Genomic DNA, 13,661 nt, shown 5'->3' on the forward strand with positions numbered 1-13,661 from the left:
TGCCGGGGCGGGGACAAGGCTGAGCCTACCCCTGGCCTTCCTGCCCATGGCTGGGAGGGAAAAGACCCGGCAGCCTGGGCAGGGGGGCAGGGAGCAGGCTGCCAGGCAGGCGGGCGCAGGATCAGCAGTGTAGGATCTTCATGAAGGCCTTGCGGAACTCGATGTTGAAGGTGGTGTAGATGATGGGGTTCACGGCGCTGTTGACGTAGCCCAGCCACGTGAAGGCGCTGTACAGGACGGGCGGGATGTTGCAGTCACAGTGTATGTTCAGGATGTGGGTGATGAAGAAGGGCAGCCAGCAGATGATGAACACGCCTAGGGGCGGGAAAGGGCAGGGTCAGGCTGGCCCCCAGGCCCGCCCCAGGCACCAGGGCTGCCGGCTGCAGCTGCAGGAGCACCGAGAGGCAGGCGAGGGGGGTCCTGGTCCTGGATTCTACACCTGCCTCTGACACCCAGCCGCAGGACACGGTCCTGTCACCTCCACCAGCCTTCGTTTCCTGGGCTGTCTGATGGATATAATGATACCTACCTCCTAAGGAGGGACTGGGGGTTTGTAAACAAACCCTACAGGCGCCCACTCTCACCCAAGTCAGCCAGCAGACGTGGGAACACCTGCTTGGCGTCCTGGCTGCCTTGAGAGCGGTGTCTTCCTCCTAAGCTAACAGGAAAGGGCATGGGTCCCGGCAGCACGACGCCCACTTCTGGGGAGAGGGAGCACGGAACACCCCTCTCGCTTGGCTCTCACAGAGACCTCGTGGCACACGGCGGGAAGTAGGGCTGCCCACGGCTCTGCCACACACCCAAGGTCCCTCTGCCCTGCAGCAATGAAGGACTCCCGTCTGTCTGGGTCCCCAGATGGCCCAGTCTGTGCTCTGGCCTTCCCTCAATTTCCCTGGCCTCAATGGGCACGCCCCTGCCTCGGGACCACGTCCTCCCCCACATGGCACCCCTGCCCTCCCTCTCGCTCTGCTCGTCTGACTCAGCTGAGCTTTCCCCAAGATCCCCAAGATCTGCTCGGGTGTCACACTCGGCATGGAGGCACAGGAGGCACCTGTGCAGGCGAGCCTGGGGGGAGCAGACCCACAGAGCACAGCCCACTAATCCCGCTCTGCCACGTGCCCGCCACGTGATCATGCTGGGACCACGTGCCCTCATGCACAAAGTGAGGACGAGACACCTGCCCCCTCTCATGCCGGGGTGGCTAGGTGAGCCCAGGGGATCATGGGTGCTGCCTGGAAGGCTGTCACACCGGTCCCTCCCTCCCCAGCCACCCCCATCAGTCCACTCCTCGATGTTTTTCCTTTATTATGTGGTTTTCTAGGCTTTTCTTCAAAAGTCTTGCCTGGTGGACAGAGCTGCTCCCTCATTTAGATCAGGGACCACTTCTCTGGTCCCACAGTATCTGGACTGAGTGCAAATGAACTGAATTTCCTAATTCCCCAACACTATCAGCAGTAACAACACTGACCTATGTGCACTGCTCTCTGGTTGATCAAATGCTTTCACCAAGCCTCTGACGACACAACAACCCTGAGAAGTAATTTACCCTAAGGACAGGGAGACTAGAGAGAGAAGGTGACCTGCCTGGGGACATGAGGCTCTGGGGGCATGCTGCTACACTGGCTCACGGACCCAAAGGTCCAGCTGCCTGAGTTCAGATCCTGGGTCCACCGTGGTCAAATCACATAATCCCTCTGCACCTCAGTTTGCCCGTCTGTAAAATGAGTACAACTACACAACCTCCCTAACCCAGCTGCCTGTTCACCCACAGCTTTGGCTGTGCCTCTGAAAGCACTGAGCCCCCGTTAGGAAGGGCGTGGCAGAGAGTGGGACCGGCAGCCGCGGGTTCTCACCCCAGCCAGGGCAGCCCCCGGCTGACTCACCGAGAACGATGGCGAGCATCTGGGTGGCTTTCTTCTCCTTCTGCTGGGAGAGCTTCCTGCGGCTCATGGTCTTGAGCGAGGTCCGCGTTTTGCCATTGGGCATGGTCTGGATCTCAAAGATCTTGGCAATCTTGGGGTGGTCTTTGGCGTGCCCATTCTTCTCCGGTTTGGCAGGGCTGTCGGGGGTGCTGTGGAGGCCGTGGTGGGACGGGTCAGGGAGGGTCAGCTGGTGGTGGCTGGGCGGGATGGGGCTGTACCGGGTCCTCTCGGGTGGGCTGGTGCTGGACAGCATCTCCATCTCCAGCTCCTGGGCTCGGCGGGCAGCCTCCTGCACCAAGAGCAGAGAGCTCTGGGTAAAGCCAGGCAAGTGCCCTGGCATCAGCCACCTAGCTGTCCCTCTCCCCCTCTGGAGACTCCTGCAAACACCGCAAGGCCACCTCGCCATAGAGGCAAAGTGGGTGAGCACTGGCAGGTGGGGATCATCCCTGCGGGGTCCTGCCTGGCCTCCCTCCCAGAGCAGCCTCCAGGCAGCTTCCACACCTGCCAGCATTCCAAGGGGGACCTGGTACCCAAGCACGTCTCCTTCCTTACCTGAACAGCAGCTAAGAGCAGGTGCTAAGCTGGCCGCCAGGGACATACACCTGACCCGTGTTCTAGCAGCACAGAGGCCACCCACACTGCCTCTGCCTCTTCCTGCCCCACTGAAACCCGGGGCCCAGAGCTCCTGCCTGCACCAGCGAATACACAGTGCTCCGTATTTGCCTGGTGGGACCCAACCAGGTGCGGGGGGACTGGCCCCTGAGACCCTGTGTCCCCCTTGTTGGTCCGACCTGGAGGGCCCTGCCATGGCTCACTCTACTCCTCCAGCGTCTTCCCGAGGCTCTCCTGCTTGTGCCCCTAGAGGTCTCAGCCTGAGCTGGAGTTCAGCCTAGACACTTGGCCTGGACTTCATGCATGGCACCTGGGGCCCCTGACTCCCTGTCCACCTGGGCTGCATGGGGAATGTCATATAAAGCCTGTAACATCATTTGGTTTGGCCTTGCCAAGGCAGCCACAGGCAGGACCAGAAATTCAGTGTCTACAGCAGGCTTATTTTAAAGTTGATAAAGTTGTGTGGCCACGAATGATATTACAAATATCCAAATGACCCTTGACAGAATAAAGGTTCCTACTCCTGACAGGCGATGGAACACCTCCTGCTTGGACCCTGGTGCTACCAGGACCCAGCAAAGCTTGGGGGTTCGCTGTCATACGGTGCCTCTGGGTGCTGCTGCCAGGGTGTGCCTCACACCCACCTGCCACAGCTGCTCCACTCCAGCCTCCCCGGTTCCCAGCCTCCAGCCCCAGAACCTGCCTGTCTGTATGGCAGCACCTGCCGGGGGAAAGGAAATGGGCAGGGTTGTGGGGTCACGTAGGTCTGGGCTCAAGCACACACTCTCTCACTAACTGTCCAGCTTGGGCCAGTTACTGCGCCTCTCTGAGCCTCGGCCGCCACTTCAGTGAACGGAGATTGATGGGAACAACGAGACAAGCCTCCCAGGGGCCTTGGTGAGGATTCGATGAGATAATGGGAACACGGCAGGTGTCAGAGGAATGAGAGAAGCTGTTATTATATTTTTGTTGTAGGCTGGCAGTGTCCCCTCTCCCAACCATCTGCCTGGGCTCGGGCAGCCACTGTGCCTTACAGAATGGAGGTGTGCCTGGTGAACCTTCCCTTGACCGAGGCAGAGGAGGGGATGCGGGAGGTGCTGAGGTCTGAGTCCTGGCCCTGGTGGGGGACAGAGCTGGCTCTGGGTCCCTGGCCTGCACACTTACCACTCGCCGCCTGTTCACTGGGAAACTCCCATTAGACTTCATAATAACCGTGCCGAGTGTCCTGTCCTCGGGGTGGGTACAGTTGCCCTGTGGAGTGAGCCAGCACACGGGTCACACGAGGTGGGGAGGGGACAGGGCTGTGGGAGGCGGGGGACAGAAACCCAAGGCGGGATAGGCCATGGAGAACTCGGGCCGGGAACAGGGGCTGGGAGATCAGGAGGGCAGGGGCCAGAGTGGGGAGCTGGGCCACAGACAAGGGACAAGAGGCTGTGGTTTGGATGTGTGCCTGCTCAGGGGCTGGCACCAGGCCAGGCATGCTCACATCGAATTCTCAAGACCATCCTGTGAGGTCGGCGTTATGATGCCCAGGGAACAGATGACGAAACTGAGGCTCAGAGAAGGCAAGCAACTTGCCCAAGGCTACTCAGCAACAAGAAGAGTGGCAGTGGCAGGATGTGAACCTGACATGTCTAACCCAAAGCTCTGTCCTTACCCCCATGCTGTCATCCTCAGGGAAGGCGGAGAGGAGGGGAGAAGTCACAAGGCGTGCGAAGCGGGGGGTGAGAGAGGAGCAGAAAAGAGAAGTGGGAAAGGAGTGGGTGCCAGGAAGGGGGGTACTTGGAGAGGCGGGCAGAGAGCGTGGCAGGCAAGGGAGCTAGGATGGAGGAGGGGGAGGAGAGAGGGGGCGAGGTCAGAGCCAGGAAGGAGAGGCTGGGGCAAGAGGGAGGGAAGGGGTCGGGCAGGAGTTGCCGCTTGCAGGGGCAAAGATCCCCGAGAACAGACTGCTCCTGGAGCTGGCACCCCCAGGGACCCCGCCTGCCCCTCCGCTGAGGTCAGCCGCGTCCCAGCCCCAACCTGCGCATGGGACACGCCCCCTCCATTCTGGCCGCGTGGGGAGGGCTGGGGGGAGGGCGGCAGGACCTTGAGCGGGGCCCTCAGGTTGGCCCTGAAGGCTCGGCTGCTGCGCTTGGTGTTGACCCTCTTGCGGCGCTTGCGCAGGACAATGTAGATCTTGATGTAGACGAGCAGGGTGACGATGAAGGGCACGTAGAAGGAGACGATGGAGGAGTAGACCACAAAGGCGGGGTTGGCGATGATGCACTCATTCTGGTCTGCGGGAGGGAAAGCCCGGCCGGCCGGGGGCGGGCATCAGCAGGCGGGGCCGCACAGGGTGCCCCCGAGGCACGTTTGACTGAGACTGTGACTCCGTGCTCACGGGCGCCTGCACGTCAAACACGCGCGTGCGCCCAAAGCAGGCCGCGACACACAGTGACCGCGGCCGGGAAGCTAACAGGGCAGTTCCTCAGGACTGGGTCATTAGTGTCTCCAGCTCTGGGCATACCAGTGGGACCAGGGGATCCACAGGCAACGACAGGGGAAAATTACTCCAGGGAGAGAAAACCCTGACTTTGGCCTTTCCTGTCTGTGGGCAGAGGCCTGCCGCCTCTCAGTTCCAGGAACAAGCTAACTTGGTCCTGTTCGCCGAACTCAACATGTGTTCCTGTATCCCATTTCCCCGTGCCCTTCAGGTCTACCAGAGGTCTGTCCTCTGGCTCAGGGCCTTCCCAGATCAGCTGAAGTGTATTCAGCCCTGGGTCCACCTCGTGGGATTCCTGCCACGTGTTGTCATGGCACAATGTCACCCACTGTCCCAAGGTGCACCTGCACAGCTCTTATCTCCCCGACGAGAGGAATTTCCACAGTGACAGGTGCTTTGTGTCTCTTCTGTCTGAGGTGCTCTGGCTGTGCCTCCCACAGGAATGGGATGTGGTCGGCTCACCTCCTACTTGTTTCCAACTTTCCTGGCAGCTCAGGCCTGGCTTGGCCTCAGCCACACACACATATTCAGTGTGTGAGCCTGTCTGGCTTATTTCAATTGAATAAGCAAAGTTAAAAATGGCCAGACATCCTCCTGAACCATTATTCCCATTCTTCCTCCAACACCACTGTGCCCCAGGCTGTTAGCTTCTCTCTGGCCCAACCTGCAACAACTCTGAGTTGGGTTTGGCTCAGGAGACCCAGCCTGGCCTCCGTCCAGGTGGCAAATGGGCTCCCATTGGGCCTCCATCCACAGACTCGGGCCCCTCCAGCTTTTGCAGAGGCAAGGGCCCAGGGCCACCAATTCCAGGCAGATAAAAGCAGGACTCACCCGTTTTGTTGAGGCCAAAGAGCAGCGGACAGGAGATGGTGAGGGACAGGACCCAAACGATAGCGATCATGACGGTGACTCGGCGCTTAGAGCTGTAGCGTGTGTTGTACAGCATAGGCATAGCCACAGCTGTGTACCTGCAAGGGTGGGGCCCTGAGTCAGGGGTGCAGGCCCAGGGACCCCCACTCCACAGTGTGCACCGGAGATGCCTCTGCTCCTTGTGGCTGGACAGGAGACCCACCTCCACGAAGCGTGCCTGGCCCTCTAGCTCAACCCTCCCTCCTTTCCCAAACTCGGCAGGCAAGGGCAGTTGGTGAAGCCCAGTGAAGCACCTGGGAACTGGCCAGCTGCTGTGTACTCCTGCATCATGGCTATTATTCTAATTCTCCCACTTGGATTTTAGGCTTTGTGGGGGGGGGGGGCAGTCCTGCCTGAGTCTTTGCACCTGTGCTGGGCTCACGAGTGGTGGAAGTGTTTGTTGATACGGTGGTAACCAGGCTCCCCAGGACAAGGTGTAAGTCCCAACATGGCAGCTGTTGCCAATCCTCCCTCAAACCTTCCTCAGCCATTCATTGATTCACCCATCTAAGAACCTCACGAGCCCCTGGGAGCCCACATAGCAGATCTGTGCAAATCAGCAAAAGGCTCCAAGGGTTCAGCTTAGCCAGGTGGGCACGGCTTGAGCCCCCTTGGCCAGGTGCCCAGCGTGGAACATAGCCCATTGCTACAGCTTCAGACAGGAGCTGTCACAGTTATTGGTTTCTAGAGGAGGAAATTGGGAGTTCTGAGAACTTCCCCAGCCTGCCCAAGGCCATGTACGTAGGAGGCAATGGACCCAAGACTTTAGCCAGGGCTTTTTCTTTTGCATCGGGTATTGTCTGGGTATTTCCAGTAGCTTCACTGTGCATATGTGGCCTCTCTTTAGGGAGTCAAGAGCACACACTATTGTATACATGCATGTGCACAAACAGATGCACACGCACACAGCCAGTCACGTAGCACCACAGCCAGAGGCTGGCCTAAGGACAGACAGCACAGCGGCAACACTGAATGGCCAGGGTCACTTAGTCCCCCAGGCTGCGCTCACCTGTCGATGCTGATGGCACAGAGGTTCAGGATGCTTGCTGTGCACATCATGACGTCCAGCGTGACAAAGATGTCACAGTGAACCCTGCTGAATTTCCACTCGCCCACCACCTGGGGAGAAAGCAGCGCAGTAGGTGACAGCAAGAGGGGGTAGCAGTTTAGGTCCTGTTACTGGGTCCCCCTGTCCAGGCCAAGCACAGGCTCATGGATGGCTGTGGGAGCCTCATGGGTTTCCAGCTGGGGCCTAGACGAGAGGGGGACAGCAGTGGGGAGGAGAGGCCTCTCCTCGCCCGACACACGAAGCCACTGTGTGTGCTAAGACCTGCGCTGAAGACCAGCAGCCTGAAGTGAGCAGCTCACCTCTGGACTGTATGTGATCTCTCAGATTATGTTTCTGTCTAGTTGGCGTGCGTCTGTCACAGGACAACTACGTTAGTGATGTTTTCTGTGCTCCTGATGCTCTGATATAGGGGGTCCTCACTGACCCGGGGAGAGACTGCCCTTCCCACGGCTGGCTAGTTCCTCAATGCACCAAGCAGCTTACGTGACAGCACGACTCTCAACTGTAAGCCCACTGTCACTTATCTAACTCTCATATCCCAAGCTACTACTTCCTGTGCCACATCACCCCAGGGCCAGGGACTGGCCAGCAAGGGCCCATGCCAGAATGACTTGGACAAGCCGGTCCTGAACTGCTTAGCACACCCTGCCTTGAGTTTCCCTTGGAAAGCTCAATACGGGCTGCGGCCAGGGCTTTCTCCACATCGTTGCTTCTGCCTCTGCCCCAAGCCTGGTGCTGCCTCTGCCCCAAGCCTGGTGCTTCCTCTGCGGCTCTTGTTCCTAGGGGCACTGGGAGCAGCACAACTCAGTTGCTCGGTGGCACGGATCTCCCTGTGTCATCACCCAGTCACACCTCCATACATCAGCCCCAGGTGTCACCATAGGATGCCCATTTTACCCACGAGCAAGCTCAGCCTCAGGGGAGTGCAGGGACCTGCCCAGGGCCTTTTGGCTCAGCTTCCGGCCTTGCACTGGCTTGGATTCTGGGAAAGCCAGGGAAGCCCCATCATGTGGGACACAGAGTCAGCGCCCCCAACATTCTCTGTTAAGAACAGTGGTGAAGATGGCGACTCTCCAAGAAGCAGGAGAGAAATGGCTGCTCCTTGTAACACCCGGAGCTAGGCTGCAGCTTTAGGAACACACAATGGCTAGGGACAGGTGTGGCCACCAAACATCCTCAGAGTGCCAGGAAATGAGGAGCCCAGCTCCTGGCAAGAATAGGTTGCACTCCCTAGCCTCAGCTCGCTCTCTCTTTCTCTTACACCCCTACTCCCACACACACGCCTACACACCCATACCTGCTGTTGATACACAGGCACACATTCCCAAAGCAGCCTGGCCAACCTCTGAGGACGGAGTCCGGGCAGGGAACTGTATCACTGGCTTCTCCCCATAGGACAGTGAGGAGCCAGAGAGCCCCTCTGAGTGGCTGCAACCTGGCAGCGCCCACTGCGAGTCATAGTGCGCCGGCTACAGAGCCAAGTACAATGTTGGTTGGGTGGAGGGCCCAGAAGGGGCTTCCCTGGTATCAACAGGCTCCCTTTTGGGCAGTCCTGAGCAGGGCCCAGGCCTACCTGCCCCGAGAATCCCCCTTAGGATTGCTTTCATGCTCAGGTCTGGGTGTCTGCCTCCCTCCCCACACCGTCCTTGCCTGCAAACACTTCCATGTGCCACGCTCGGGTACAGCTGTGCACAATCCAGACACAGCCCTGCCTTCAGAGGGCTTGCAAACCCTTCCCCACAATAGCCCGCCTGCAGCCTCACTGGGGGGTGTCTGTGGTCCCGGGAGCAGCTGCCCCCGAGAACGTAAGAACACGTGCACTCTGTAGGGATGCAGTGGACAGGGGCCATTTACTGTGCTGAAAACTCCCGCAGGAACGGGCCGCTTACTCTGAATCCACAGATGTGGGAACCCAGCGCCACGCGTGCAGCAGGGCCGGATGTGAGGCTCGCCCCTTGGGCACCACATCCTCGGGGAGGAAGGCGGCTCCTCGGGGTCTCTGTGTCCTGCTCTGAAAAGTGAGGGCAGTGGCACTGACTCCCGGGACGAACACTCGGGGGGGCCCGTATGCCGACGTTCCTGGCACGGCGCCTAGCCAGGCAGGGCCTGTCTGCACCCCGATCCCCAGGGCACGGAGGAGCCGAGCAGAGAGGGTTGCAGCACAGAGCACAGCAGCCTTTGCCCTGTGGCCCTGGAATAGGCTGGAGGGGGGAAGGGGCTTAGGGGAGCACAGAGCGGCAGCCCCTGTTTCTGAGCAGGGGGGAAAGGAGTGAAGGTCTCAGGCCTCGGGACACAAACTTGCCCTCCCCTTGGGGATCATCACCAGCTATTCCCATTTCCAGTAGGACCTAAAGACCAGCTCCAGGGCCACACAGACCCAGCTGGCCCTGGCCGCTGTGTGATGCAGGAGAGGGCACCTAACTCCTCTGGCTACCTGGCTCATCAGCTGCTCGGAGCTGCTCCAGGGACTGCATAGGAAAATGCTGTCTATGAAGGACTTAACACCTAGCACTCTAGAAATGGTAGCTAGGGTTATTAAGGAGACAGTGTATCCATCCCATAAGGAGAAAAACGGAGCCCAGAGAGGGGGCGGGGAGAGGACCTGGGGAAGCACCAGGCCCCTTGGTAGGGATCCAGGCTGCCCTGGGGCAGGAGGCGGGGCCCAGACCTACCTCCAGGTAGACAACCCAGGGCATGACGAGCGTGGCGACGAGGAGGTCGGCCACGGCGAGGCTGACGATCAGGTAGTTGGTGGTGGTCTGCAGCGCCTTCTCACGGGACACGGCCATGCACACGAGCACGTTGCCGAAGACGATGACGAAGATGAGCAGCGTGAGCAGCATGGCGTAGTAGTTGTAGTGGGGCCTGTCCCCCCTTCCTTCCGACCCGTTCAAGGGCCGGCTCCAGTTCTGCCTCTCCAGATCCTCATCGTACCAGGACAGATTGAGGGGATCCATCGGGGCGGCGGGGCCACTGGGTGGCCAGGCTCTGGCCAGGAGAAGCGGACACAGGCATGAGCATGGGCGCCTCCGATGCACGCTGCCTCCCAAGGAGGGCCCTGGCGTGGACCCAGCCCCGGGCAGGCAGCAGTGAGAACTCTCCAACCTCAGGATTTCAAACTTTACATCCACCAGTTGTCAGGCCAGCTGCCCTTCTTCTAACAAATAGCGCGTTTTTAATGAACAACAAAACAGGCGAGCTTGAGGCAAGCTGACCACTCCGTCATTGGTTGGCCACGCTAAGCAGGACCCACGCACTACACACTCTAAGTTAGCTAGGACTTGGAGCTTCTGGTGGCCGAACAGGAGGAGGTGTTCATTCACTCACTCTCGATTCTGTACATATCTGTTATGATAGTTCTAGACACACAGGCAGGAACTTTGTAAATATACATTCTAGAAAAGCAGTAGCCAATTAATCAAACAGTGAAATCTAAGGGTGGCAGGGAATTGGAAACAGAGTGGGCAGGGAGATGCACGCCCTAGTTTAGGTATTCAAGGAAGGCTTTCTGGAGGAAGTGACTTCAACAGACCCCTGAGGGATATGTAGGAATCAGCCAGGTACAGAGCTGGGAGCCAGGGGGAAGGGTCTAGACTCAGGAAGCAGCAAACGCAAGGCAGAGTTAGAGAGCAGGTGTCTTGGTGGAGGGCTTGAAAGAGATTCGGGACTGCTGAAACGTAGAGGGGCTTGGCAGGAATAGGTCCTGGGAGGGTGTAAAAGGCAAGGGCATGCCAGGAGTTTGACTTGATACTAAGGGTGGTAGTGACGCCCATGATGGGCTTTGCCTTTGAGAGAGCCGATTCTGGCTGCAGTGCGGAGAATGGATGGGAGGGGCCCAGAGTGGAAGCAGTGCACCTGCTGGGAGCAAGCAGCAGAAACGCAAGCAGGGCTGGCGTTGTGGCATGGTGAGCTAAGCCTCCGCCTGCAGAGTCCCATATGGGCGCCAGTTCCTGTCCTGACTGCTCCTCTTCCCTCTCCCATGTGGCCTGGGAAAGCAGTGGAGGATGGCTCAGCTGCTTGGGCCCCTGCACCCGTGTGGGACACCTGAAGAGGTTCGAGGCTCCTGGCTCTGGATTGGCTCAGCTCCAGTCAATGGGGCCATCTGGGGAGTGAGCCAGAGGATGGAAGACCTCTCTCTCTCTCTGCCTCTCTGTAACTCCACCTCTCAAATAAATAAATAAAATCTTTTTAAAAGATGCAAGTAACAAGTGCAGTGAGAACCCTGAGGAACCAGCACCTTCTGCCGGTGGGTAAAGTCCTGCATGAGGTGTCACCTGAAACGGAGGAGGAAGAGCTCACAGAGCAACTGCAGGAACACAACACAGTCCCACACAGCGAGTAACCACGCCACACTGAAAACACAGGCACAGCCGTGAGGCCGGGAAAGTGAATCTGAAGGGACATCCACGGGCCAGCCTGGGCTTTGCTAGCTTGGGAGCCTCTGAAAGCTTGGGCATGGAGGACTGACCACTGGATGGACGTCCTAGACCGGTCCCTGGCTGCCGTGCCGTGGAGGAGACTAAGTGAAGCTATGGCTGCCGCTGAGGTCAGAGACAACAGTCGCCAGAATGCAGGCAGTGGGGATGAAGATGGAGAGCTGTGTTCAGACCCTGGAGACAGCTTGGGAGTCAGGGTCACGGAACTTGGTCCTTGGGTGGCTGTGGGTGGAGGAGGAAAGGCACGGGGAAGAAGTCAGATTTCTGCCTTGGGCTCTAGGAGGCTGGTGGTGGCGATGCTCACAGAGAAAGGGGCGGAGGGGCCCAGGAGGAGACCTGGGAGGCACCTGGCATCCGTGAGCTTGCTTGGTGGGGGCTGAAACACAGCGTACAGCAACACTCGGAGAGCCGGCTCTCCTGCTAACAAGCGGTCCTGTTGCACACAGTGGAATCCAACCCATCAGCAATGCAAGGCCTCTTGCACAAAGCACCCTGAGGGCCAGGAACTCTGCCCTCCAAAGGGACTTGAAAGCCAGCAACTCCCGCCACTCTGGACAAACACATTTCCATATGCAAATCAGGGGGCAGGGCGCACAGGGTGTAGCGGGCCAGGGGTTCTGCCCACCCCTGCCCTCTCATCGCTGCCTGACACACCCACTCCGCCAGCCCTCGGCAGAGGAGCAGGGCTGACCTCCCACCCGGCACCTTCACTCTGGAGTCTCAGGGGAAAGCAAATGCCTAATTGCAGGAGCCGAGACGTGGAACGCCAGCGTGCATCAAGCCCCGCAGCTGTCAGCTCGCACAGCTCTGTGTCCTATCGACGCCGTGTTCCACAGAGCCAATGCGTCCCTCTTCCCATTGGGAGCACACAGCAGGAGGTCCATATGTATGTATTGATTCCAGAGCCGGGGCTGCCTCTGACATTTATTTTACTCAATCGGCCTCTATTGAACTTGCTAGGAGGAAGGCACAGGTCAATGCCTTGTGGAGACGTGGGACCACATCCTGACCATCCCTCTCTTCCTTCATCCCTCTCTCCCTGGTCGGGCTAGGGGCCCTGCCAGGATGCTCCGCTCCCTGTCTCCCCAACCCCTACCCATTCTCTCAAATCAGACTTCCGGTCCCACAGCACCCTTCAGAGGCTACCTGTGCTGGTATAAAGGGTCTGATACCCCGACAAGCTCTTGTGGATACACCACCTCACTTATTCTCCAAGGCCTGTCATTGCTGTCCCCACTTTACAAACCGGGGAGAAGCCTGGAGAGCTCACCTTCCTCTGCTCACCCAGTCCCCGACACCCTCCAGGGCAGGGCTTGCTCAGACGTCTCCTGCCTGGACCACCACCCACCCTCCTCAGGCCCTGCAGCACTTCTCGTGGCTCAGTCCTGAACACGTCCCATGTGTGTGTGCCTGCTATTTTCATGAGAGTTGCCCGTGTCCTGCTCAAGCCTCATCTTTTTCAGGGGAGCTGAATCCAGGCTCTGTGGTTCGCAGACAGATGTTTGCTGCACTGAATCAAAGGCTCTGTCAGTTTCCCTGAGAAGAAAACCCCTCCCAACCTGAAATGCACCTGCTCACGTAGGACCGGTGAGTGGCCAGAAAGCACATGGTGTCCCACGCTGGTCCCATATATAAGCTGAATGCGTTCTGCTCTCTGCAAATCACAAACCTCGTATGCCAAAGCCCTAACCCCCGGTACCTTGAAGCGTGCCTGTACCTGAGGACAGGCCTTTAAACAGGTAGACAGAAGCTAAAACGAGACCGCTGGGCAGGCCCTAATCCAATCTGACCTGCATCCTCATAAAAAGAACTGGGGCATGCACACACACATATGCACGTGCACAAACACCCAGGGAATGTGCAGAGGAAAGACCAGAGGCCATGTGAGGACACAGCAGAAGGCAGCCGTCTGCAGACCAAGGAGTGAGGCCTCCCGAGAAATCGGCTCTGCTGATCTCGGTCTTGGACGTCCAGGCTCCAGAACTGGGAGAGATGAATGTCTGATGTTTAAGCCACACAGTCTGCGCTATTTTCTTAATGGAGCCGAGCAGACGGGCACAGGCCCTGGAAGCAGACACCCGGGACGAAACGGGCGTGCAGGGAGCTGGGGAATACTCCTGGGCCAGGGCCTGCACCTGGGGCAGGACAGACGGGGGCTGGTGCCTGCTCTGCCGTCACATCAAAGGCCTGGATCAGAGCAACAGAACCAGGGCTTTACTCCGCTCCTATCC

The 13,661-nt window shown here is 58.7% G+C and overlaps 1 protein-coding gene across 1 annotated transcript; it reads right to left on the minus strand.

Moving 5' to 3' along the window:
* Positions 1 to 121: 121 nt before the first annotated feature.
* Positions 122 to 9,951, minus strand: DRD2 (dopamine receptor D2). Its single transcript, XM_062198365.1, has 6 exons — positions 9,667 to 9,951; positions 6,935 to 7,044; positions 5,848 to 5,984; positions 4,620 to 4,810; positions 1,884 to 2,211; positions 122 to 315 (listed from the first exon to the last, which is right to left on the minus strand). The coding sequence occupies exons 1-6, from the start codon at positions 9,949 to 9,951 to the stop codon at positions 122 to 124; spliced, it is 1,245 nt and encodes a 414-aa protein (XP_062054349.1).
* Positions 9,952 to 13,661: the final 3,710 nt, after the last annotated feature.

Source organism: Lepus europaeus, chromosome 7 (assembly GCF_033115175.1).
Source record: "Lepus europaeus isolate LE1 chromosome 7, mLepTim1.pri, whole genome shotgun sequence".
In the NCBI taxonomy this organism is placed as follows: Eukaryota; Metazoa; Chordata; class Mammalia; order Lagomorpha; family Leporidae; genus Lepus; species Lepus europaeus.